At 41.9% G+C, this 24,562-nt stretch overlaps 1 protein-coding gene across 3 annotated transcripts in view; it reads left to right on the plus strand.

Annotated features, from left to right (window-relative positions):
* Positions 1-24,562, plus strand: part of ARFGEF3 (ARFGEF family member 3) — a 173,992-nt gene that overhangs the window by 82,923 nt on the left and 66,507 nt on the right. For all 3 annotated transcript variants that reach the window (XM_032873025.1, XM_032873027.1, XM_032873026.1), the window contains 4 exons: positions 6,686-6,790; positions 7,659-7,992; positions 17,424-17,536; positions 18,289-19,199. In XM_032873025.1, coding sequence (XP_032728916.1) covers positions 6,686-6,790; positions 7,659-7,992; positions 17,424-17,536; positions 18,289-19,199 — 1,463 coding nt within the window. The remainder of the gene's footprint in view (positions 1-6,685; positions 6,791-7,658; positions 7,993-17,423; positions 17,537-18,288; positions 19,200-24,562) is intronic.

Genomic DNA, 24,562 nt, shown 5'->3' on the forward strand with positions numbered 1-24,562 from the left:
TCCACTACCTCATGGCAAAGCCAGTGGTTATGTCAGAGGTGGGGGATGCTTCTCATTGGCTTGTTTTCTCCTGAGATATAAACATATCTGGTGTTTAATCACTATTGGCTCAACTACATTATCTTTGTTGCATTAGATGGGTAAAACCCATTTGGCTCCTTACTACCTCTTGACTTTGTGCAGAGCTCTCAACCACTGAAAGCTTATATATCCTGTAAAATAATTAATATATTAATTATTATTATTTGTATGTGATATAGTATTAGTGATATAAAATATATTAAGGTTTTTGTAAGAATGAAATGAGAAAATTTACTTAAAAGATAGTTGAGTCCCAATAACCAAAGATTACCTGAGGCTAAGAGAATTTGGTTTATCAACTTGTATTAATGAAGAAGGCTGTACACTCTGGGGAGCCAAGGGTAATCAGGCAAAGGATGTTAGGAAGGATTGTTATGGATTCAAACCAGAGTTAGGCGATCTGGAGTGGGTGAAAGGAACCGAGGCTCTGTTCAAGGATTGGGTGCTGTCAGAAAGTAGGGGCATTCCCAGGATGGGACATATTCATTTTTATTTAGCTGATGGGAGGAACAGTTAAGAAGCTGCCATTGTAGAAAAAACAGGAGTCATTTACAGGGGAGGGTGATATTTGGTCATTTTTGTAGTCATACAGGATTCCTTTTTTTAAATCTCTGATCAGGCCAATTCATAGATTGGCTTTCATTTTGTTCTGTTGCCATTGTGAAGAGTCCTCATCCAATATTAACATTCTGTGAAATTGTTTGTGTTCCCCAGGGAGACATCCCAGCTGGCTGGTAGTAACTAGGCAGTCGCCAGCTGTCAAAGATGCCTCTTCTCCATCCTCCACCCCCTTAGGTCTCAGCATTATGAGGGAAAAAAACAAAGACCATCAAAACTTTGAAAAATATAAAGGCTATGTTCATCACCTTGCAATCAAGGGGGAAAAAAATTGAACATTTTTTTACTGAACAGTGTACTAAGAGAAAACTAAGATTTTAAGTACTAAAAAACCTCGAGGTAGTTATGCCATTAATAATTGAAAATCAGCCACCAAGGTAAGTCTGAACAAATCTATAGGTCTATGAATGATAGATTTAAAACATACCATTGTTCACTGGTCAAGACTGTCTTCAGCTAGGTCCAATAAGTGCTTCAAGTTCATGGCTCTTTAAAACCTAGATGTCTCTAACATCAGCTGAAGGGACTGCCATCTGTAGAGTGACCACATGATCTAGTATACCTGGGACAGTCTGAGGTTACACCTATTGTACTTATTATAGATCGTCAGTATTGGTATCTTCTAGGAAGTTTGGGATAAATGGAATTTTTTTAACTGCATAGTGCCTAACGTGATAAATATTTGATATTCTAAAATTATTTGTTTACTTTTAGAATTGTCAGTGCTATTTCCGGTTTATGATGCAGTTTGGGACATTGAACTTCTTACATCAGACATTTGTAGATTATTAGGAAAATACATTGCACAAACACACACTGCAAATGCATGTATACACATATTACCAACTAAAGGGCATAGATTTCTATCAGTCACTAAAAAAAGGATGAAAACATTTTCTGAACCATATGACTTGGGAATTGATTTTAAACAGGAAAAGTAATTCATGCAGCACATACATGGTTTTCTAGGATTTCTCATTGGACGTTAACTCAAAGATGGCTTTAGGCATGTTGTTATAGAGATTAATGGTTTTTATAGGATTCCCATGGTCTTGCTTGGTTTTTCAATGCAATGCCCCAGCCATCATTTTGCCTCTGGAGACTGTCCACTGTGTTTGAGTATGGCCTTTCCCATCATGATTCCATTTCCCTAAGATGAGGGTTCTGTTGCTAAGGACACTGGGCTACAGCCTGCTTAAGCATTAGCTTCAACAGGAGACCTGTAAGGCCACCTGGTCAGATGGTGCCATACTCTCGGCTACTTTCAATCTGGTAGTTCTCTTTATTCTTCTTGTTAAGTTTCCACATCTTTTACAATTTCTTCTGAATTTGCTACCCAAACTCCTTTTATTTCTACTAGCTAAACTTGATATTTCTCCTACCTTCTAAATATCTTCTTCCTCTGAAATCACACTATGGTCAGTACTTTCCCTCAACAACCATTTCCAAAAATTAGTGCCCACATACCTCATTTCACTCTGTAAGGGTATGTATTCATGATACACTCAGTCTCCCGGGAGGATTCACAAAATTCATCCAGGTACGCAGAATAACTCACATGCCTTGGAGATGTGTTATTAATAGAACTCTATATTAGGCATGTTGAGTTACACGATGCTTTTTAAATCCAAGGGTTTGGGGAAGGATAATTGGGCTTAGAAAGATACTTATTCATCCTCTGCCCATTGGTCTCCTATCAGCCTCTCCCCACTTCCCTCTTCTCCCAGTGCCGAACGTCAGAGATTAGTGTACACCAAAGCTGTCTTGGGACCAATGAGGCAAGGCCAGGTGTTCCTATCATGTGTTTAATTTCATTCCACTTCTTACACAATGACGTAAGTCCCTCTCTCCTTTTGCTACCTAAATTTGAATTGTCTCAAGGAGGAAGGGGTAAGATCCAAATGATTCATCATCAAACAAAATTCTAAGAACTCCAGAGATCCAGGACGTGCTGCCAGATTACCTTCTCAGGGACCTTGCCGGGATGGGGCCTCCTTAGCTTTCAGGGCCCACTGGTCCACTCACGAGAGTCGTTCTCCATGGCTCTTGAACCTTGGAAGAAGTTCAGAGATGGGCAGAGAACAAGACCAGCAGCTCCTCAACCTGCCATCCATGAAATGCTCCAACGGAAAACCCGGCCGAGGGACTCGCAACCCTCCATGTTGGCAGATTTTTCCTCCTGTGTTTTGAAAGGGTTGGCTCGCTTCTTGGCTTCTCGCCATGCTGTGCCTTCCACATATTTGTCTGTCTACAGTCAGACAAATAAGAACTGCACACACACAGGGCACATGACCGTGTGTATCTCGCAAGGCACACGTGTGGAGGTCGCTTACATTTCAGACAGCTCTTTTAGTGACGTGACTCATGCAAGGCCATGAGCACCCATTTTTCCAGACTGCAGCAGCCCACAGAAAAGCTGCTGTGTTTGGTCTCCAAGGAGACTCCCAGGCCAGTTACCTTGGCGATGCCTCCTCTCTGTCATCGGGTGTGATGACTCGGGCTTGCAGTATTGCTGCTGCGTGTGTTCTCTGCAGGTACTCAGAGGAACCTTGACTGTTCGTGGCTTTTCTGCAGGTCAATTTCCAGTTTCAGAAACTGGGAATCTTTATCGTCTATAATTCTTTGAGTTCTGCGATGTGAGACTGCCAGTTTGAAAAACAGATGTTTTTGAATAGGGACACTTAATAATTTTTTTATTATATCTTATTTAAATTCAATTAGTAACATGGAGTGTATTAGTTTCAGAGGTAGAGTTCAGGGATTCATCAGTTGCATATAACACCCAGTGCTCATTACATCAGGTGCCCTCCTTAATGCCCATCACCCAGTTACCTCATCCCCCCACCCCACCTCCCCTCCTATAGCCCTCAGTTTGTTTCGTGTAGTTAAGAGTCTCTTATAGTTTGTCTCCCTCTCTGCTTTTGTCTTATTTTATTTTTCCCTCCTTTCTCCTATGAGCCTCTATTTTGTTTCTTAAAATCCACATGTGCTGAAGTCATAGGATAATCATCTTTCTCTGATTGACCTATTTCACTTAGCATAATACCCTCCAGTTCCATCCATATCATCGCAAATGGTAAGATTTCTTTTTTTGATGGCTGAGTAATAAGTCTGGTGATTGGTCAGAAAGACGAACCTGAGACTATAGCAGAGATGGTCCTTTCAGAACTTTTTCAAAATGTGGCTTATTGGTTTATGACCCTTCTGTTTTACCTTCTACAATCTGTTCATTTCTACAGCTTCCAGGATGATTGTTCTAAAAGATACATTTGGTCCTGTCCCTTTCCTACCTGCAGAATAAAGTCCAGAACAAGTCCTCCTAATCCCTTCCTGACCTGGCCCCTGCCGCCTCCCCAGGCCCACCTCTCGCTGATAGTATCCTCACAGTCCGCTCCAACCACACACCACCCTCTCCCCAGCACTGACATGGAAGACTCCTACTTGAACTTTAGGTTTCTACGAAGATGCCTTTTCTTTTAGACATTCTTTCTGGATCTTTCTAAGGATTAGATGCCACTCCCATATACTCTCATAGAACCTTGTGTTAAATTATTCATGTGCAGCCGTTCTTACACAATGCTTTACCTACTTGCTTCCTTGTTTCTCTAGTCCCTTGAGAATGAAGAATGTGCTCTTTCTGGTCAGGAATGATGTCTTGCACAAAAGCATAGGGAAGCTTGTGGGTGTAGGAGTATAGAAATATGAAGTCCTTCCCTGGCCCCAGAAGGGCTAAGTAGGTATTACCTTTTATATTCTTCCTCCAACCACCACCTTCCTCTTGGTAAATGGTAATAATTTTGTGGAAACTCAGCCTTTACCCACCTCTTCTTCCCCCTCCAGCAGGTGTGGAAGAGTATATCCAAATAGAAGCGGAATTCCCTTTAAAATATATATATGTGTGTGTGTGTGTGTGTATTTGACAGAGAAAGAGAGCACAAGTAGGGGAGCAGCAGGCAGAGGGAGAGGGAGAAGCAGGCTCCCCACTGAGCAGAGAGCCCAATGCAGGACTCAATCCCAGGACCCTGGGATCATGACCTGAGCTGAAGGCAGATGTTTAACCGACCGAGCCACCCAAGAGCTCCATGGAATTCCCTTCTTCAGAATAATGGCATTATTTGGATCATTGTGCAGTTCTCTTTGGACAAGGGAGATCATCATAGAGTATGAGTCAGCAAGCTTTTTCTGTGGAAGGTCTCATACTACCTCTGTTCCTATTCATTTCTGTTGTTTTTCTACAACCCCTTAAAAACGTAAAAATTATTTTTAGATCATGAGGCCATAGGCAGGATTTTGCTCTTGGATATAGCTTGCCAACCAGTTTTAGAATTTGATGTCGATTTTACAGAGACCTATTGCCAAAAATCTAACATAGCCATTAAACGAGGGGCCCGCAGCAACCCCCGTCTTGAGATCCTTCGTCTTGCATCTGTACAAACTTTCTCAGTTTGGCAATGGTATGTGTGTAATCTCTGGGGCTTTGGGATGGGCTGATGTAAACTTTTCTTCCTTTCTGTCTCAACTTCTAGTCTGCCTGTCACTGGTCTTGCCTCTCGTGTCCACCCCCTTCTCCTGGGAGTTATTTGAACTGTTATGGGTATTAAACTTCCTTTTGGCATTTATTTAAGTTAGGAGGAAAGATATACAACCAAAAATGATTTTCAAAGCAAGTTCCTCCTTTTTTGGAACATACAGGACTCCTGAATGAATTCTCTTAGAAGTATTTATTATATTTATTTTATATCATAAATGTGCACTCAAACAGCAAATTCTTCCTTATTCCTGTTGGTCACTTACCACCCACCTGGAGTTTAATACTTGCTGGTGGATTAGGCAGAAAACTTAGCCTGGGTATAAGAACATGCATCCCCTGAAGTTGTCTTTTTTTTTTTTTTTTTAAATCTGGCTGTATGGATTAATCTCATGATAATAACTCTGAGAAAAATAATTTGTCCATTGAAAAACCATGTTACCTTCAAAACAAATTCAAATTCAAATTAGTAAAGTGTTGACCATTTTTTAAAAAAGATTTTATTTATTTACTTGACAGAGATCACAAGTAGGCAGAGAGCTAGGCAGAGGGAGGGGGAAGCAGGGTCCCCGCTGAGCAGAGAGCCCCATACAGGGCTCGATCCCAGGACCCTGAGATCATGACCTGAGCCAAAGGCAGAGGCTTAATCCACTTAGCCACCCAGGTGCCCCAAAATGTTGACCATTTAAAAGATAATGTGATTAGTGGTCTTTGAAAAGTTTAGACAATTGAACATATTAAGAGTTTGAATGTTTCTGGAATAAACTGTGGAATTTAATATCCGTATTGGTTCTTTAATGGTAGCAAATGCCAGCGAGGTAGAACACGGTAACTGTTCCATGCTCAGTTTTTCTATATATCTAAAACTCCTCTGAAAAACGAAGTCTGTTAATTTAAAAAAAAAACTCCCCCGAACTGTATTAGTTTGCTTGGGCTGCCGTAACAAAGTTCCTTAGACTGGGTGGCTTACAGAGCACACATCTACTGTCTCCCAGTTTTGGAGGTGGGATGTCCAAGATCAGGATATGAGCAGAGCTGGCTCCTTCTCAGGGCTTCAGGGAAGGATCTGTCCCACACCACTCTCCTTGGTTTGCAGACGGCCATCTTCTCCTTATGTCTTTTCCATTGTCCTCCATCTGTGTGTGTCTCTGTGCCCAGTGTTCTCCATTTTATATGGACCTCAGTCATATTGGGTTAGGACCCACCCAAAGGACCTCCCTTGAACTTGATGGCCTGTGTCAGAGACCCTGTCTCCTATCAGGGCACATTCTGAGGTACCAGGGGTTCGGTCCTCAACATAGAAACACGCAGGGATGCAATTCAACCCCTCATGCTAACTGCCCCCCACCAAAATGAGCACTTCTCTCATGCCTGGCATTCTTCCATGTGCTCCCTACACACCCCCTCTTTAATTCTGCCTTCCTGTGCATGTGTCTGTGTGTTGGTTTTGTTCCGCAGTGACCAGCAGCAGCTGCAGCTCCTGTACTTGGAGTGCGTCCTGTCCGTGCTCAGCAGCTCCTCGTCCTCCATGCACCTGCACAGAGCCTTCACCGACCTGATCTGGTGAGCCCCCTATGCCCCCCACACCGACCAGACTCGTCCCCCTTCCAGCTCTGCACCCGGGTCCCTGCCCATGGCATCCATGCCCAACTGGTCACCTCATCTGTGTGTGAATAGTATTTAGAGGGAAAGTAGAGAAATTGTTTTGCTCACATGCACTGGATCAAAATACAGAAGCTAGATCCGAGGGCCTCTTGTGTTTTGTTGATGCCACGGGCTCATGCGACTCAAGAATGAGGAGAGTATTTTCTAGGTTATTAGATCATCCTAAAAGTATACAAAGGCCCCAGAAAGTTGCTCAGGGCGGGGCAAGAGCTATTGAATGTTATTCTTAGCCCTTGCCTGGTACATTCTCCGTCTCAGCCTGAAGACTAGTCACTCTATTATAGCCAGAGGGCCCCACAGGTGACAGGGTGCCAAGCAGCCAGCTAGTTGCTCAGGGTTCCTGGGCTTTTCCACGGGGAGCAAGTCGAAGGATATGTGACAGTGTATGTGTCAGAAATTTAAATTAACTTCTCACATTAGAAGTAGAAATAATTTTGTTATTTATGGTAAAATGAAACTTTCTAACTAAGCCATTTAGCATTTTGAGTCAGTTTCTTTATATAAGATGGTTTCTTAACACTTCTCTTGGTATTTTTATTTAGTTCATTCTGCCTTGAGTTATGAAAAAGCTATTCTGTTCGTATACCGAGAAGTGATGGAGAGACATGGAAGATGGGGGCAAGATGTCGCCCAAAAGAGGAGCAGCAAAGAACCCCGCCCTTACTAGTCATTTTTGTGGCATCTGGTATTTACCCTCAGGACTGTATTCACATCTTATCCTTTTGCCTTGTTAGCAAAACCTTTTTTTCCTCCTGTTTCTTCCCAGGAAAAACCTTTGCCCTGCTCTCGTCGTGATCCTGGGGAATCCGATCCATGATAAAAGCATCACCTCCGCTCACAGCAGCAGCGCTGGCCCAGGCATCGAGTCAGACTCTGCATCTCCGGGAGTCTCTGACCACGGCCGGGGGTCAGGCTGCTCGTCCACCGCGCCAGCCCTGAGTGGGCCCGTGGCTCGGACCATCTATTACATTGCGGCCGAGCTGGTCCGGCTGGTGGGGTCGGTGGACTCCATGAAGCCCGTGCTCCAGTCCCTCTATCACCGTGTGCTGCTTTATCCCCCACCCCAGCACCGGGTGGAAGCCATCAAAATAATGAAAGAGGTAGGGAGGCATGAAGAAGGCCACCATGCTTGCCAGGGGGGCAGTATCTGAACACAGTAGCTTTCCTACAGGAAGCACTCAGAACATGTTTGCCGATCACCTGCTAACACTTACTTGCTACCGCGTGGTATCCAGTAATCTTTAGGCTGTATCTTTAGGGCTGGGGTGTGGGTGCATGTGTTGGGAGCCTGGGTGAGGAGGGGTTGATCGGTGCTCATTGATGCAAAGTCATTGATAATTAAAGCTGCAGGCATTTGACTGGGCCGCAGGCTGATTGCATTCTCTTTCTTAGGTACTGTTTGTGCAGATATCGGTGTTTATTCCCTTTGGCTAACATTGGATTTCAAATTGATTTTATGCTCAGGTTGTACATTATCCAAAAAAAAAAAAAAAAATTGCTAATCTCTGACTGGTAAAAGGAATCCCTTTGCCGCATTCCTTCTTAGGGCACATATCCCAAACATCATGACCCCTGTGAGAAGGTAGACTTGTCCATCTTATAATAGAGATCCCATCTTTCACCATTTTGAGGAGGTACTTCAAAGAAGAATTTCTCTGCTTTCCTGTAAATAACCAGAAAGAAAAGTGATCGGCATTTTTGTACTTGTAAACTTGTTCATTGGCTTTGTTTTCCGTACCTATTCCCAAACAACAACAAACCCAGAGTAACAAAATTCCTTTGTTGATGATTCATTTATTTTAAGTAATATTTGCTACTCATCGGTTTCTCAAAAGCTTAATTTAAAATGCCTCTTCGTGTTGTTTTAATAAGATTTGACTGTAATGAGCAATGGAAAGTTCTAACTCAATATTTCTAGAAAAGAAGGAGTGATCCAGATTCCATTGTTCTTCAAGGAAATCTATGAGCACACCATAATATTTTTTTTCTTACCTTCTATATGCCCAGCACTTCACATATATTATCTTTAGTATTCTTAATAGCTCTTTGATGTTATATATCAACTTTTACCTGTGAAGAATGGTATTTCTTTCCCCCATCACAGCCTGAGGCAATGAGAACAAAAGAGGTCACCTTTAATACCTGGCTACTCCTAGGTTGGTGAACCCAATACGGCTTTGGAGGCAAGTGAGACTAGACTAGTTTGTTACCACCCAGACAGCAGTGGCCCTCCCTTGGGGACCTGGCCCTACCCTTGTTGAGTGTATAACTGGGGACACAAGATGGACTTTGTCTGAATAAGCAGATCTTCAAGGAGAAGAAAGAGGGAGGGACTGGCTACACATGCTCAATTCCTTCTAAATCCACCAGTCAGATGAGACTCCCCCTCCATCAGAAGGAAGGGAGAGAAAAGAAAGAGCTCCAGAATTTTATTCCACTGGATATTCCTTCTCGTAGAGATACAATGCCGGGAAAAGGAATTTTCCCTCCCACAAGGAAACTAAGATCCCAAGGGGTCAGATGATTTTCCCAAGGTCACAGAGAAAGAGGAAGGGTGTATACCCTGGTCCCTCTGACCTGAAACCCATCATCTTTTGCTGCAACACACTTATTACCACACTTTGATATTGCAATGCAGATGATTCTGGGAGTCCCTTTCCATGCTGTCTCACCTACCCCTTGGTGAGACTGAGTTGAAGAGTCAGGGTTTGGATCCTGTCTCTGCCACTCCCCAGCAAGGTTGTAGCAGCTAAATCATTTAACCCTGAACTCACAATTTTTTATCTTTACACAGTAGCAATATTCCAAAGGCTCAAAATGCAATAACGTTGGTGTAAATACTCTGTAAGTATAAAGTGCTAGGTAACTATTTGGCATGCTTATTGCTATCCTAAGGAAAAGAAGAAATGTGTGGAGGCTGAAAAGAGCTGGTCCTTGTGACCTCCTGCCAAGAGTAGTATACCAGTTCTCCCTCAGCTCCTTGTCTGCCGCCTGCCTGTTTTCTTCCTTTTGTCTTTCTGAATTTAGGCTCATAAGTCACCACCGTTAAGTATTTTTCAGGCTCTAATGGCTCCTATTGACTCTCTCAGCAAGACTGAATTACTCTGCCCAGTTTCCAGATCCTTCTCTCACCATTCTCATTTCCCATCATTTCCCAGGTTCACCCCCCTTCCATCTGACTGACCCTGCTCTGTCCTGATCCCACTTTCCTGCCTCTATTCAGACTCCCTTCCCTTCTCCCCAGGGCCCATGCCCTGTAGCAGGGTCCAGAAGTGATTCCACTGTGCTAGGTGTAGCTGGCACTACATGTTTGTTTATTTACAAACCCTCTTAGGAAAAGAATACCATGCCCAATTTCCAGATGGGGAAGCTGAGGCCCCATGTGAAGTTACTTGCCCAAAGTCCTTATGAGTAGCCGGGCTACCAGGTGGACCCAGACATTCTAAGGACTGCTGCCTCTGCTGGCAAAATCCTCCTCCTTTACAGTTCTGCTTCCTTAAACCATGAAATTCTTTAAATTAAATCATTTAGCAATTAATTTTATGTCCCATCCCACTGATCGTTTCCCAGTATGACTTGGTACAAACTTCCTGTCTCTTCAAGTATGTGTGTGTGTATGTTACTCTTATGTGTGCCCTGCCCACCCCCTTATTTAACACTGCAGAGTGCTTGCCTCAGAGTAAGTGCCCAGGGAATTGTGGCTGAATGACAGATGAACCTGAGGACAGAATATCCGCAAAGAGGGTGTTTTGAGAACAGCAGAAACATTTCTTTCCCACCCAGACGTGACTGGTCCTGAGCTTGCGGCTGCCCACGGCAGATGCACTTGCTGCCTGAATGCTAAGTAAATACATCGCATTACGGGGCACATAGGTGTCTAAATGTATTTTCTCAATAAACATTTATTGGCCACCGCACAGGAAATTTGGCATGTTTTCCACTTTCTCATCAATTTGTCTAGCTCTCCCCCAGATGATTTTACATGAGTAGCATGGCCAGGCCATGCTGCCCCATGGAGCACAGCTGACCGATGGGGGCCGGGTTACTCCACTCACTATGACAACCAATCAGCTGGGAAGCTTGGTAACTTGGAAACCAAAATGTGCCATCTGTGCACACAAGGAAAACCACTGGGCACCCAGGATGTTTGTTCAACCTTTCAGAGTTTGAGCACTTGGTGTGTTATTTCCCTGTTGTCTTTGTGACTTGTCACCCCGCCATACACGCCGTGTGCCTATTAATCAAAGACAGGACATTTTGTTCTTCAAATGACAGTTTTCTTTTCTGTTTCTGCTTTCCCAAAAAAGGAACAGTAATCAAAAGTTCACCTTGCTTCCTTTCCTCTTTCCCTGGTTTGGCTTCAGAAGGAGTTCCTTAAATTTTTTTTTAAGATTTTATTTATTTATCTGAGAGAGGGAGAGAGTGAGAGACCACACACATGAGCAGGGGGGAGGGAGAAACAGACTCCCTGCTGAGCAGGGAGCCCAACACAGGGCTCCATCCCAGGACCCTGGGATCATGACCTGAGCCAAAGGCAGATGCTTAACCAACTGAGCCATACAGGTGCCCAGGAGTTCCCTAATCTTTATCAGACTGTGACACCCCAGCCTCTGACAGCACATCCCTCCCTCCCACTGGAGGAAGCTCAGATTCTGCGTGCCCTGCCTTTCTTCAAGTGGTTGTTGAGGATTCTTTAGAAGCGTGATTGCTTTCCTTCCAGATTTGGAAACAACTGAGAAATAAACCCAAAATCAATGTGGGGATTCAAATATGTCATCTAACTTATTACTGGTAAGGTTAGATTCGAGAATGTAATGAGATTCCAAGAGAAAGTGAGATTCCCCACAGCTATCCCTCTGAAATGCACCTTTCTTTCTAGCCTGAGAGGGGGCAGCTGGAGGCTCTTAGGCCTGACCCCTTCCCTTGGATGCAGGGCAGGCTGGTGGTTAGAGAGCAGGTGGGCGGGAGGAGAGGGTGAGGAGAGCAAGGGCAGGAGAGAGAGGAAAAGAGGGAGAGGGAGGGGAAAGGAAAGAGAGAAGAAAGGGAAACTTGACTTTTTCAATGTCAAAAAAAAAAAAAATGTGGAGAGAAAAGCTTCATTGCTATACCTCTAAGAGACATTCGCAATTTCTGGGTACAAAGGAAATGTGGAAGGAGGGAGGGAAAGAAGAGTGCCCCTGAAGATATAACTTTTTCTAGTTAATATACCTTTTCCTGTGACTATAAATTACTTTGAAAATAATGGGCTTAGTGATAGGAAGTCTGTTCCAATACACTTAACCCAATCTTTTCCTGAATTAGTTAGCTTCAAATTGAAATTCTCTGCAAAGATTTCTACCACATGGAAATAAAAACTAGTAAGAACTGAACAGTTATGAAAATGCTATACATGGAAACTTGTAGGATGTAGCCAAAGCTGTACATAGGAGGGTATTCATAGCTTAAAATGATTGTATTTTAAAAATTGAAAACCTAAAATTAATATTCTAATATTCCAAGTTAGGTAGCTGGGAAAAGAGCAGATTACGTTCAAAGAAAGTAGAAAGGAAAATAGGATGAAAGCAGAAAGGAATGTGATAAAGAGAAAATAGAGTGGATCAATAAAGTGAAAAGTACCAGGACTCTGAAAAGACTAAGGAAGTTGAAAAACTCTTGATAAACACAGTTAAAAAATTCCAGAATAAGTAAAAACAAGTGGAAATAAGAATGAAAACATGCATGTAACTACAGGTATTATAAACATTAAAACATTAAAGAAGGTATTAAGGCCACTGAGACCAGTAAATTTGAAAACTTAGATAAAATAGATAAATCCCTGGGAAATAATACAACCTTTAACAGTTTGGCTCAAGAAGAAATTGAGAACCTACATAGTTCTAGAATCTTTAAAAGAAATTAAATCAGTATATAAAAAATATTTCCATTAAAAAAAAAACTGACCTTCCCATATAACTTTAAAAACTAGTTATACTGGGGTGCCTGAGTGGCTCAGTCATTGAGCATCTGCCTTCGGCTAGGGTCATGGTCCCAGGGTCCTGGGTTCAAGCCCCTCGTCGGGCTGCCTGCTCAGTGGGAGGCCTGCTTCTCCTTCTCCCGTTCCCTCTCTTGCTGTGTTTCTCTCTGCCAAATAAATGAAATCATAAATATATATATATATATATATATATATATATATATATATTTATACCAACATTTAAGGAGTAGGTAATTCTAATAATATATGAACTTTTCCAGAAAGTAGAAAGAGGAAATGCTTCTCAACGTATTTGGTTTTGTTTTGTTTTTTTTTAATTTTTAGAAGTTGTTTTACCTTTTGACCCACTTCATCCATTTTTTTCCATCCTCCCACCCCTCACCTCTGGCAACCACCAGTCCATTTTCTGTAACTACGAGCTTGGTTTTTTGTCTGTTTCTTTAAGATTCCACCTATAGGAGAAATCATACAGCATTTGTCTTTCTCTGTCTGGCTTATTTCACTTGGCATAATACCCTCTAGGTTCATCCATGTTGTCACTAATGGCAAGATTTCATCCTTTTTTATAGATGAGTAATATTCCATTGTGTGTGTATGTATGTATGTGTGTGTGTGTATGTGTGTATTTCTTTATCCATTTATCCACTGAGACACACTTAGGTTGTTTCCATATTTTAGCTATTGTAAATAATGTTGCAGTGAACATGGGGGTACATGTATCTTTTTGATTTAGTGTTCTCATTTTCTTCAGATAAATATCCAGAAGTGGAATTAATGGATCATATGGCAATCTATTTTTAATTTTTGAGGAACCTTCATGCTGTTTTCCATAGTGGCTGTACCAGTTTCCATTCCCATCAGCTGTGCAAGGTGGTCCTTTTTTCTCCACATCCTTGTCAATACTTATTTTTTCTAGTCTTTTGATAATAGCTATTCTAGCAGATGTGAAGTGATATCTTATTGTGGTTTTGATTTGCATTTCCCATGATTATTAATATTGAACATCTTTCATGTGCCTGTTGACCATCTATATGTCTTCTTTGGAAAAATGTCTATTCAGATCCTCGGCCCATTTTTTAAATCAGATTATTTGGTTTTTTGCTTTTTTATTGAGTTACTTGAGTTCTTTATGTATTTTGGATATTAACCCCTTATCAGATATATGACTCACAAATACTTTCAGTAGATGACCTTTTCATTTTGTCAGCAGTTCCTTTGCTGTTTGATGTAGTCCCACATGATTATTTTGGCTTTTGGTGTCAGATTAAAGAAATCCTCTCCAAGACTCATGTCCGGGAGCTATTGCCTGTGTTTTCTTCTAGGAGTTTTATGGTATCAGGGCTTACATTAAAGTCAATCCATTTTGAGTTAATTTTTGTGTATGGTATAAGACAGAGGTCCGTTTTCATACTTTTGCTTCTGACCAGTTTTTCAAGCACCATTTGTTGAAGGGACTGTCCTTTCCCTAGTGTCTATTCTTACCTCCTTTGTTGTAAATTAATTTGACATATATGTACAGGTTTATTTCTAGGCTCTCTAAGAATAGAGAGCCTAGAAATAAACCTATACTTTCTGATATACATGTCTGTTTTTAGTTAGTACCTAAAAGCTGTTTTAATTATTATATAAATGCTGTTTTAATTATTATATAAATTATTATATAAATGTTTTAATTATTATAGCTTTATAATATAATTTTAAATCAGGGAGTGTGATGTCTCCTGCTTTGTTCTTCTTTCTCGATTACTTTGGCTATTCCAGGTCTTTCAAGTTTCCATGCAAACCTCAGGTTTATTTGTGCTATTTCTGTGAAAAATACATTGAAAATTTGGTAGATACTGCGTTAAATGTGCAGATTGCTTTGGGTAGTATGGACATTTTAACGATACTAATCTCCCAATCCATGAGCACAGAATATCTTTCCATTTATTTGTGTCATTTTCAATTTCTTTTATTAATGTCTTACAATTTTCAGTATTCCAATCTTTCATCTCCTTGATTAAATTTATTCCTAGGCATTTTATTGTTTTTTCTTGAATGTTCATGTCTTTTATTAACCCATATATAATTACTTGTCTTCCGGTTTGTTGAAGCAATAGGTCAGACCACATTTGCCACAATAACATCCGTCGAAGTGGCTAGCCATAAAAACTCCAGCACCACACGCATCTGAAGGGCACTCCCAAAGAAGGTGACTGATGTTGCCATTCTCATCCACCTTAAAGTATTTCAGAATAGCCATTTCTCTTCATTTATTCTTCTTGGGAGCAGTGTAGGACTTATTCTTCTTTCCTTCTTCTTAGCACCACCACGAAGTCTCAACACAAGATGAAGAGTGCGCTCCTTTTGCATGCTGTAGTCGGACAAAGTATATCCATCTTCCGGTTGCTTGCCAGCAAAAATCAGTCTCTGCTCATCATGAGGAATTCCTTCCTTATCCTGAATCTTGGCTTTTACACTGTCTACTATAGCCGAGGGTTCAGCCTTAAGGGTTTTCATGAAACTTTACATCTTGGTGGTAGTTCCATGGCAGATGGTGGGTTGGAAGGGCATTTTATTATTTTTGATGCTTTGTAAACACAATTTTTTTTCATTTCTCTTTCTGATAGTTTATTTGTGGATAGAAACACAACAGATTTTTGTATGTTGATTTTGTGTCCTGCAACTTCACTGAATTGTTAGTTCTAACAGTTTTTTATAGAATCTGTAGGGTTTTCTATATATAATATCATGCCATCTGTGAATAGTGACAGTTTTACAGCTTCCTTTCCAATTTGGATCCCTTTTATTTCTTTTCTTGCCTAATTGCTGTAGCTAGGACTGACAATACTATATTGAATAAAAGTGGCGAGACTGACATCCTTGTCTTGTGCCTGATCTTAGAGGAAAAGCTTTCAGCTTTTTACTGTTTTTAATATCATGCTAGCTGTGAGTTTATAATATGTGGGCTTTATTATGTTGAGGTATGTTCCCTCTATGTTCACCTTTTTGAGAATTCTTGTCATAAGTGGTTGTGGAATTTTGTCAAAATATTTTTTCTGCATCTATTAAAATGATCTATTTTTTTCCTTCATTTTGTTAATGTTGTGTATCATTCCACTAATTTGTGCACATTGAGCCATCTTTGCATCCCTGAAATAAATACCAGTTGTTTATGGTATATGATCCTTTTAATATGTTGTTAAATTTAGTTTGATCACATTTCATTGAAGATTTTTGCATCTATGTTCCTCAGGGATATTGGCCTATAATTTTCTTTTCTTGTGGTATCCTTGCCAGGTTTTGGTGTCAAGGTAATGCTAGCCTTACAAAATGAGTTTGGGACAGTTCCCTCGTTTTCTATTTTTTGAGAAGGATTGATACTAATTCTTCTTCGATCATTTGGTAGAATTCACTGGTGAAACCATCTGGTCCTGGACTTTTGTTAGTTGGGAGGGTTTTTTTCCATGTTAAAAAATAATTTTAATATATGAATTTAATTTTTTTATTATGTTCAGTTAGCCAGCATATAGTACATCGTAAGTTTTTTTGTAACGTTCAATGATTCATCAGTTGCGTATAACACCCAGTGCACATCCAGTTGGGAGGCTTTTGATTACCGATTTGATCTCCATACTGGTTATTGGTCAGTTCGGATATTCTTTTTCGTCATGATTTAGTCTTCATAGGTCGAATACATCTAGAACTGTATTAATTTCTTCTGGGTTGTCCAACTTGTTGGCATATATCCTTTATAGGAGTCTCTTATGATCTTTGTATTTCTGTGGTATCAGTTTTAACATCTCTTTCATTTCTGATTTTATTTACTTAAATCTAATGGGTTTTTTGTTTGTTTTTTGGATTTTTTTGCAAGTCTAGTCAGTGGTGTGTCCATTTTATCTTTCCCAAGAAACAACTCTTAGTTTCATTGATCTTTTCTATTATTTCTTAGTCTCTGTTTCATTTATTTCTGCTGTGATCTTTATTTACTTCTACCAAGTTTGGGCTTCACTTTTTTTCTTTTTCCAGTTCCTTAAAGTGTAATGATACTGTCTTCATGTAATTAATTTCTATTTTCATGCCAGTGTGGTTAGAAAAGGTGCTTGCTATGATTTCAGTTATCTTAAATTTAAGACTTGTTTTGTGCCCTAACTTATGATCTACCCCAGAGAATGTTCCATGTATACTTGATCAGTCCTGTTTTTGAAGCTAACCAGCTTTGATAGCAAAATGAGACAAAGAGAGTACAGAGAAGTTAAATTATAGGCCATTCTCAGTAAAGAGCGTAGATGCAAGTGCCTTATGATTCTGGGCTATAAAATTTTTTGAAACAATCCCCTAGAGAATTTGCTTTGTCTAAGCCAGTCCTGAATTAGGGAGCAGGGAACCCGTGTATTCCATGACAAGAGGAATACTAGATCAGTTTTATTAAGATTTGTAGTTCCTAATAGTTGTGTTTTTCCTTAGAGTATATCACTCACTTTTTCTAAAATACATGCTTACTTGAGCTCACAATTTAAAACCTTGTGCTTTTTTATGGTATTCACTACACTTATTTTTCCACCCTTTTTCTTAAAGCTACTTGGGAGCCCACAGCGTCTCTGTGACTTGGCAGGACCCAGCTCCACTGAACCAGAATCTAGAAAAAGATCAATTTCTAAAAGAAAGTCTCATCTGGATCTTCTCAAACTGTATGCTACATTCCCCCTTTTCCATCTATTATTGCTTGGCGAGGACTCTTTCTCTGAATACATTTGACCTTGTTTTAAAATCCCTGAAACGTTTATGAATCTGCATTATGTGGAATTTTATTGTTTAATAATGTTCCCACAAGCCATATGAGAAATCTTATTTCAATGTATTATGATCATGTGCTTTCCATATTTTCATATTGGCTTAAAGTAAACCCAGTATGCAAAGTGAAATGTACAACTATTATTCATTGGGGTTATTTTAGGCAAAAACTTTTTGAATCACAGTACTATAAGGTTCCTTTAGCCCTCCCCTAGAAAACTGAATATTATCTGATTTGTAATAGTTGTACTCACATGCATCTGTTCAGGAACATGTTTGTTTTATAGAGGATGTCCTCATTATCGGATTGGCATTGTGAAAAACTGAACATAATACAGAAGTGAGATTATTCAATGCCTGTCCTCTGTCCTTGTGGAGATTATAAAGTCCATCTGGAATTTTTGTGCATATCCAAATAAACCAGCCAATTGAGAGAGAATGTGATTCAAGGTGGGCCGCTCTACCTGAAGGTTTTCCTCTGTGGGCCCAGGCATGTTAGTTTCATTTCCTCCTTGGCCCAGACCATTTAATTCCATACAGATCGGAGGATCTCTCTTGAATACTGTACTGTTTACCAGGCTGACACTTCTTGTTCCTTTTTGAGCATTCTACCATGTTTCTCACGCTGTTTTCTTCTTTGGACCCTCAGCATCATGGATGGCATGACGGAAGCATGCATCAAGGGCGGCATCGAAGCATGCTATGCTGCGGTATCCTGCGTCTGCACCTTGCTCGGGGCCTTGGATGAGCTCAGCCAGGGCAAGGGCTTGAGCGAAGGCCAGGTCCAGCTGTTGCTGCTGCGCCTGGAGGAGCTGAAGGATGGCGCCGAGTGGAGCCGGGACTCCATGGAGATCAACGAGGCCGACTTCCGCTGGCAGCGGCGCGTCCTGTCCTCGGAGCACACGTCGTGGGAGCTGGGGAATGAGAGGAGCCCCGACATTAGCATCAGTGTGACCACCGACACGGGCCAGACCACGCTGGAGGGCGAGTTGGGCCAGACGACGCCCGAGGAGCATGCGGACCACCACAAGAGCAGCCTCAAGTCACCCGCCGTGCCCGAGAGCAAGGAGATGCTGAGCAAGGTGCCCGAGGCCGAAGCCGTGGACCAGCCAGATGTGGTGCAGAGAAGCCACACGGTTGCTTTCCCCGACATAACTAACTTCCTGTCGGTGGACTGCAGGCTGAGGTCCTACGGCTCCAGGTACAGCGAGAGCAATTTCAGCGTGGATGACCAAGACCTTTCACGGACCGAATTCGATTCCTGCGATCAGTACTCAATGGCGGCGGAGAAGGACTCGGGGAGGTCGGACGTGTCGGACATCGGCTCGGACAACGGCTCGCTGGCAGACGAAGAGCAGACCCCTCGGGACTGCCTGGGCCACCGGTCCCTGCGGACCGCCGCTCTGTCCCTGAAACTGTTGAAGAACCAGGAGGCGGACCAGCACGGTGCCAGGCTCTTCCTGCAGTCCCTGGAAAGCCTCCTTCCCCGCCTGCTGTCTCTGCCCAGCGTGGAAGAGGTGGACTCGGCCCTCCAGAACTTCGCCTCTACCTTCTGCTCAGGTTTGTAAACGGGGCTTGGCTATCGAGTCAGGAAGGGTGTTCAGGGCATTTTGCTGAAATGGGAAATTGCCGTCTGGCCTGTAGTTTCAAGTGCTCAGAACATCTTAATCATGTAAGACCTATTGGCGCCTGCTGGAATTGTAGGCAGCTGATAGCTGGGATACTCTGAGATTGATAGAGCTTGCTACCTTCTAGAAAGTTGCTGCTGACTGAAACAAAATGACAATCTCTGACTCTCAAAACCTTGAGTTCTTAGTGTGCTTCTACACCTCTGTGTCTAAAAATCACAAAGCCATGCACTTGGGTATACCAGTATGTCAACTATTTTAAATGAGGGTTTGAATCAGCTGTAGGCTGACTCCCTCGAACTTGCAGTGTGGGATATCCCAGCATCTGATCATTGTGGGGGGCTTTCTGGTGGTCAGTCCCCAACCAGCAGCCCACCCAGAGTCACCTCCTTAGAACAAAAGGCGTTCCTGGTGCTCTTATTACTTAGGCATTTACAAGGGTTTTAGGACTCAGGATGAGGTCAAAGATAAATACTAGAACAAGAGATCCTTCTAGAGTTCATATCATTCAGGAAATTGTAAGGATTTCAGGAGCTCTGTGCCAGGAAGTGGGTGGAGACTAATTATCTCACAGGACTACAGAAAGAAAGATGGATGCAAACATTTATGGCAACCTAGGAGTGCCTTACTCCTAGGTAATCACCTGTGCCTTCCCCTGACACTCAAGGGTTTCTTGACCACAACCCACCAAGCTGGTTGGAACTTGCTGGTCTTGTGCTCACAGAGAAAGGACTAATCCTAAAAATGAACACTGCATTGTTAAAAGTCAGGATCACCATTTGCTCTTCCACCTGTAAGGCCTGGGCATGTGTCTGTCGTTGCACTTACCACATCTATCAAGTTATTTGTGATGCATCCACCTTCCCCTCTGTCCTTTGAACTCCTTGCATGTTGCAACTGTGTCTAACACATATTCAGTCTTCCAACAAAAGAGCACATCACACACACACATACAAAAAAAATCCTAGCCCATTTACTGGATCTTGGTAGAGCTCACTGCTGTACTGTTAAGAGGTAGCTTAATAAGTATCTTTAAGAAACTGACCAGATTGTCCTTTGTCAAAAGGACACAAAAAAGACACTTTAACTCAGGTATATTTAAGGAAGGACATTTTTTAATATGAGAATGATCTAAAGTTGTAAGTACCAGCAGAGGTAATGAACTTTCAGTCCTGGACTAATATTCCTAGACTTCTCAACCTATCCAGAGATTGGAAAGAGACATATAATTTCTCAGCTTTCCTAACTGGACTATGATTCTTTTCAAGACATAAAAATTCCTATTTTTAAGGCTACCCAATATTTTTTTTCTTGATACTTGTCCTTTTGGAATTAAATACAAAAAATAAAGTTAGGATATTCGATTTGTGTAAAGGAACACACACCCATCTGCAAAATTCATGTTTCATTGAGATACTAAGATAATATGTAAATACTCKTCCTAAAAATTTATTTCTCCTAATATCTTTTATGCTACCATCATTAAATTTGTTATTGTTTTATTGAACATTACTAGTATGTTTTGTGTGTCTGTCTCCTCCTCTCTCTCTCCCTGTCTCTCTCTCTCTCTCTCTCTCTCTGTCACACACACACACACACACACACACACACACACCCAGTGACACTTCATCAGTCAGCATTTATAGAGAAGCTTCACTATGCTCTGAACTAGGGGCCTCAAGATATACATGATATACATGACTTCTTCTCAACAAATATGTATTGACTGTAGATTCATAAGCTTGTTCTTTGGTCCCTTAACCTGTGGAATATGGCATGGGTTGAAGAAGTGAGTCATGGGTAAAGCCTGAACTGGAAGGAATGTTCACTTCCCTTTTGAGGGGGTTTGGTAGAACCTCTGAGCCTGTGCTCCTTCTCAGCTGGTAGTATTCATGGGGAGAGGAGCTCAGCAGGTGCTCTGACCAGCCTCCCCGGTGCCAAGGCAGGCAGGCTGGGGAACATCAGTGATCCCAAGGAACAGCCGTATATCAGACTGTAGCACTGCCACTGGTTATGATACTGGTGGCCCTGAATCATTAACAAATGGAAAAATTATATTTAGGGTCTTGTATTTAAAATTAAAATAATTTGGGGGCACGTGGGTGGCTCAGTCAGTTTAGTGTCCAACTCTTGATTCGACTCTGGTCATGATCTCAGGGTTGTGAGATCGAGTCCCGCATCAGGCTCTGCACCAGACGTGGAGTCTCCTTAAGATTCTTTTTCTCCCTCAACCTCTCCCCCGCCCCCAGATACATACATATATAAAATGAAGCTAATCCATATAAAACAACTCAGCTGCAGAAATTTCAGCCTTTACCTAGGTAAGATCTGACATTCAGATTACTTCATATTTATCAACAACATCCCTAAGTAATTCCAGATAAGTAAGTTGTTCTGGTGTAAAGACTGATCGTCAAAGGCCCTGCTTCATTTCCTACAAGAATTAGGAAACAGAATCCTAGCAAAGTCTTTTGTAAAATTTGAAGCTAAAGCAAATCTTACCAGCTGTGTTTTTGTACCTTTCAAATCGATACTTATTTACAGTACATGCTGAACAGAGCTTGGGTAAATTTTTTCACTCAGTTTTTCCAGAATGTAGCTCCATGGATTTTGCAAACTGCTCAAATTTTAGAGGTCAGTAAAATGTCCCATCAGACCCAATACGTTGTGACGTTGATTTTTATATGTAGGAATCAATACACTGAAAAGAGACTTCAAAGTCTTTTGGTTGTTTCCAAATATAATTTTTAGTAATTGTCGATAACTGAGTTAGTCATTTGTCTTTTTAGTTCTAATGAACGCCACAATATTTTTACCAGTCAGGAGTTGGTCTGCCTTTACAAATTACAGACCCATCATGCTGTGGTCCGCTACCAGTAAGGTCAGTCTCCTCAGTCACAGCTGTGGTTTGATGGATCATACTGACCATTGCTAGGGGTAGGCCAAAGTTGCTAGATATTGGCCTGGGTCCACTTAGGCCCTGCCAATCCCCGCCTCCCACTGCCAGCATCATCTCCAAGATGAAAGACTAGTAAAAGAGAAACACCTGTACCCTGTAGGGACGAGAGAGAAGGCAGATGGCCTTTGTTTATCCAAGACAACATTTAAAAGATAATAACAGGAAATGAAGAGAGTCTCCCTGAGTGACAACCCAGGTATTTTGCTCATTATTTACTTCAATGTCAAAAGCTTTAAACCTTATTTTGTTAAAAGCTCCCATTGAGCATTTGCCCCTGACTTGTATCAGGGTCTGCTCTGCGGCTGAGACCAGACTAGCTCAGTGTTTCTCAGGGACCCTGTCCTCAGACAACTAACATCCGGTTAAAACGAGCCCCTTAATTCCACATGATTCAAGGGAGCCTCTCCTCTGAAGGCAATGAAAGGTTTTTACGGTGGGGGAGTTTGAAAACATCCAAACGCAATAGGTTTTATAGAGACGGGAGTGGACGTGAGCTTTGACAGCGGCAGAAATTCCTCCCTCATCCTGCGCAGAACAGAGTGGCATCTGTGTGAAGTGCCCCTCCCGGATGAAGAAGCAAGACCAGCCTCACACAGCAACGAGTAGAGGGGCGCAGGCACCTACGTGGCCTTGGGGTCGCTGCTCCTTAGATGCGGGGTGTTCCGTTATGATCTCGGGATTCTCTGTGACCACATATGAGGCTTATTTATAAGCCAGGTGATGTTTATAAAGTACCAAATTTCATAAAGGATACTATAGCAAGTATGAATCTCAGTTATGCAGGAAATATTTCTTTCTTTGAATTAAAGCAAACCTGACTGCAGACCCTCCAGCCAGCCTGGGTGGCCAAACATTTGATGTTAGCCCTCAGGTTCCCATCCTAGGGTAAAACCAGAAGCTGGAGCTTATGTGGGATCTATCTGGACAGGGAGGCCTCTCACCTCACTTGGCCAAGGAGCCCCCACTGTCCACTTCACAGGCTCCCTGACATCCTGTGATTTTGCCAGCATGGTGCCAGGACTGCTCTGGCAAGACTGGGAGCCCCTGAGCACCATTGTATTTTCTCCTCTGAGGCCCCACCAATGCCCCCCATACTGCCAGCAGCAGGAAGCCACAGACCTCCAACCCTGGCCCATTTGGGGCTCTCCCTTCTCTGCCTTGCTGCTTCTTCTCTCCTCTCATTGCCTTCTGGGAATAGACCACCATCCCTGGAAGGATCTCTGGCTTTGTGGATACGAAACCAGGAAGGCAAGTATGCTCTTGCCAGCTTCAGTTTTTGGCCCTGGGATTTGAACAGTCCAGAGTATGTCTGTGGAATACAAAAGGTAAAATGCAGAAAGAAAATCTCAAATAAATAATGTATTACCCTGCCTCTATCAGTTAGGATTAGATTTGTTTGCTTTTGGTGAAAAACTCAAGTGTTTAAGATTCAGCTTCTTTCTCCTAAATTACATCTGAGGTAGGCTGGGGTAGGCTGTCCGGCACTCTGTGTTGACTCTCCTGTCTCCCTGCCCTACCTTTGTTAACATGGGATTCTCATCCTGAGGTTTCCTCATTTGCCAAGATGACTGCTGCTGGTGGAGTCGTTCGTTTGCTTTAAGAAAGGAGGAAGAGGAGTATTCTGGAAGCAGGGTTAGGGAATAAGTAGTCTAACAAAACCCTCCTCCAATACCCTGGCATTTGTGCAATATGAAATTTGGAGAATATAATAATATAAAGATTTTAAAAAACCATAATTATACACCACCCAGAGATTGCCTCTGAAATGTCTTGGTGTCTTTCCTTGGAGTCATTTCTCAGCATTGATATGTATCTGCAAGGATAATAATAACTAACAGGAACATAGCTCTGCATTGATTAAGGCTTTTATCTATATTAATTCATTTAATATTCATAAGAACCCCATAGGGTAGATAGTATTCTTATTCTCATTTTATAGGTAAGAAAACTAAGGCACAGAGAGGTCAACTAAGTCAAACAAGGTGCACAGCTACCAAGGTGTGTACACAGTCTGACTTCAGAGACCTGTTCGTAGTACCACACTGTGCCTGCTGCATTGGTGGGGGAGGAGTGGATGGAGGAGGGATGAATGGATGGGTAAATTAGAGGCTCTGTTCAAGAACACAAAGCCCTCTGGAGTTTATTGGCCATAATAAGAAAAGCAGTTGCAGACTAGCCCAGGAAATGTGGGACAGTTTTCCAAGTCCTGACAGAAAAGTCCTGATAGAGGCCATGGAAGCCCATCATCTCACTGGCTCCTGAGAGAACCACAGGAGTTTACACTAAGGGACCAGAAACTCAAGCAGATTTCTATATCAAAATGTATATGATACATA

Source organism: Lontra canadensis, unplaced genomic scaffold, assembly GCF_010015895.1.
Source record: "Lontra canadensis isolate GAN:19392208 unplaced genomic scaffold, GSC_riverotter_1.0 scaffold47, whole genome shotgun sequence".
In the NCBI taxonomy this organism is placed as follows: Eukaryota; Metazoa; Chordata; class Mammalia; order Carnivora; family Mustelidae; genus Lontra; species Lontra canadensis.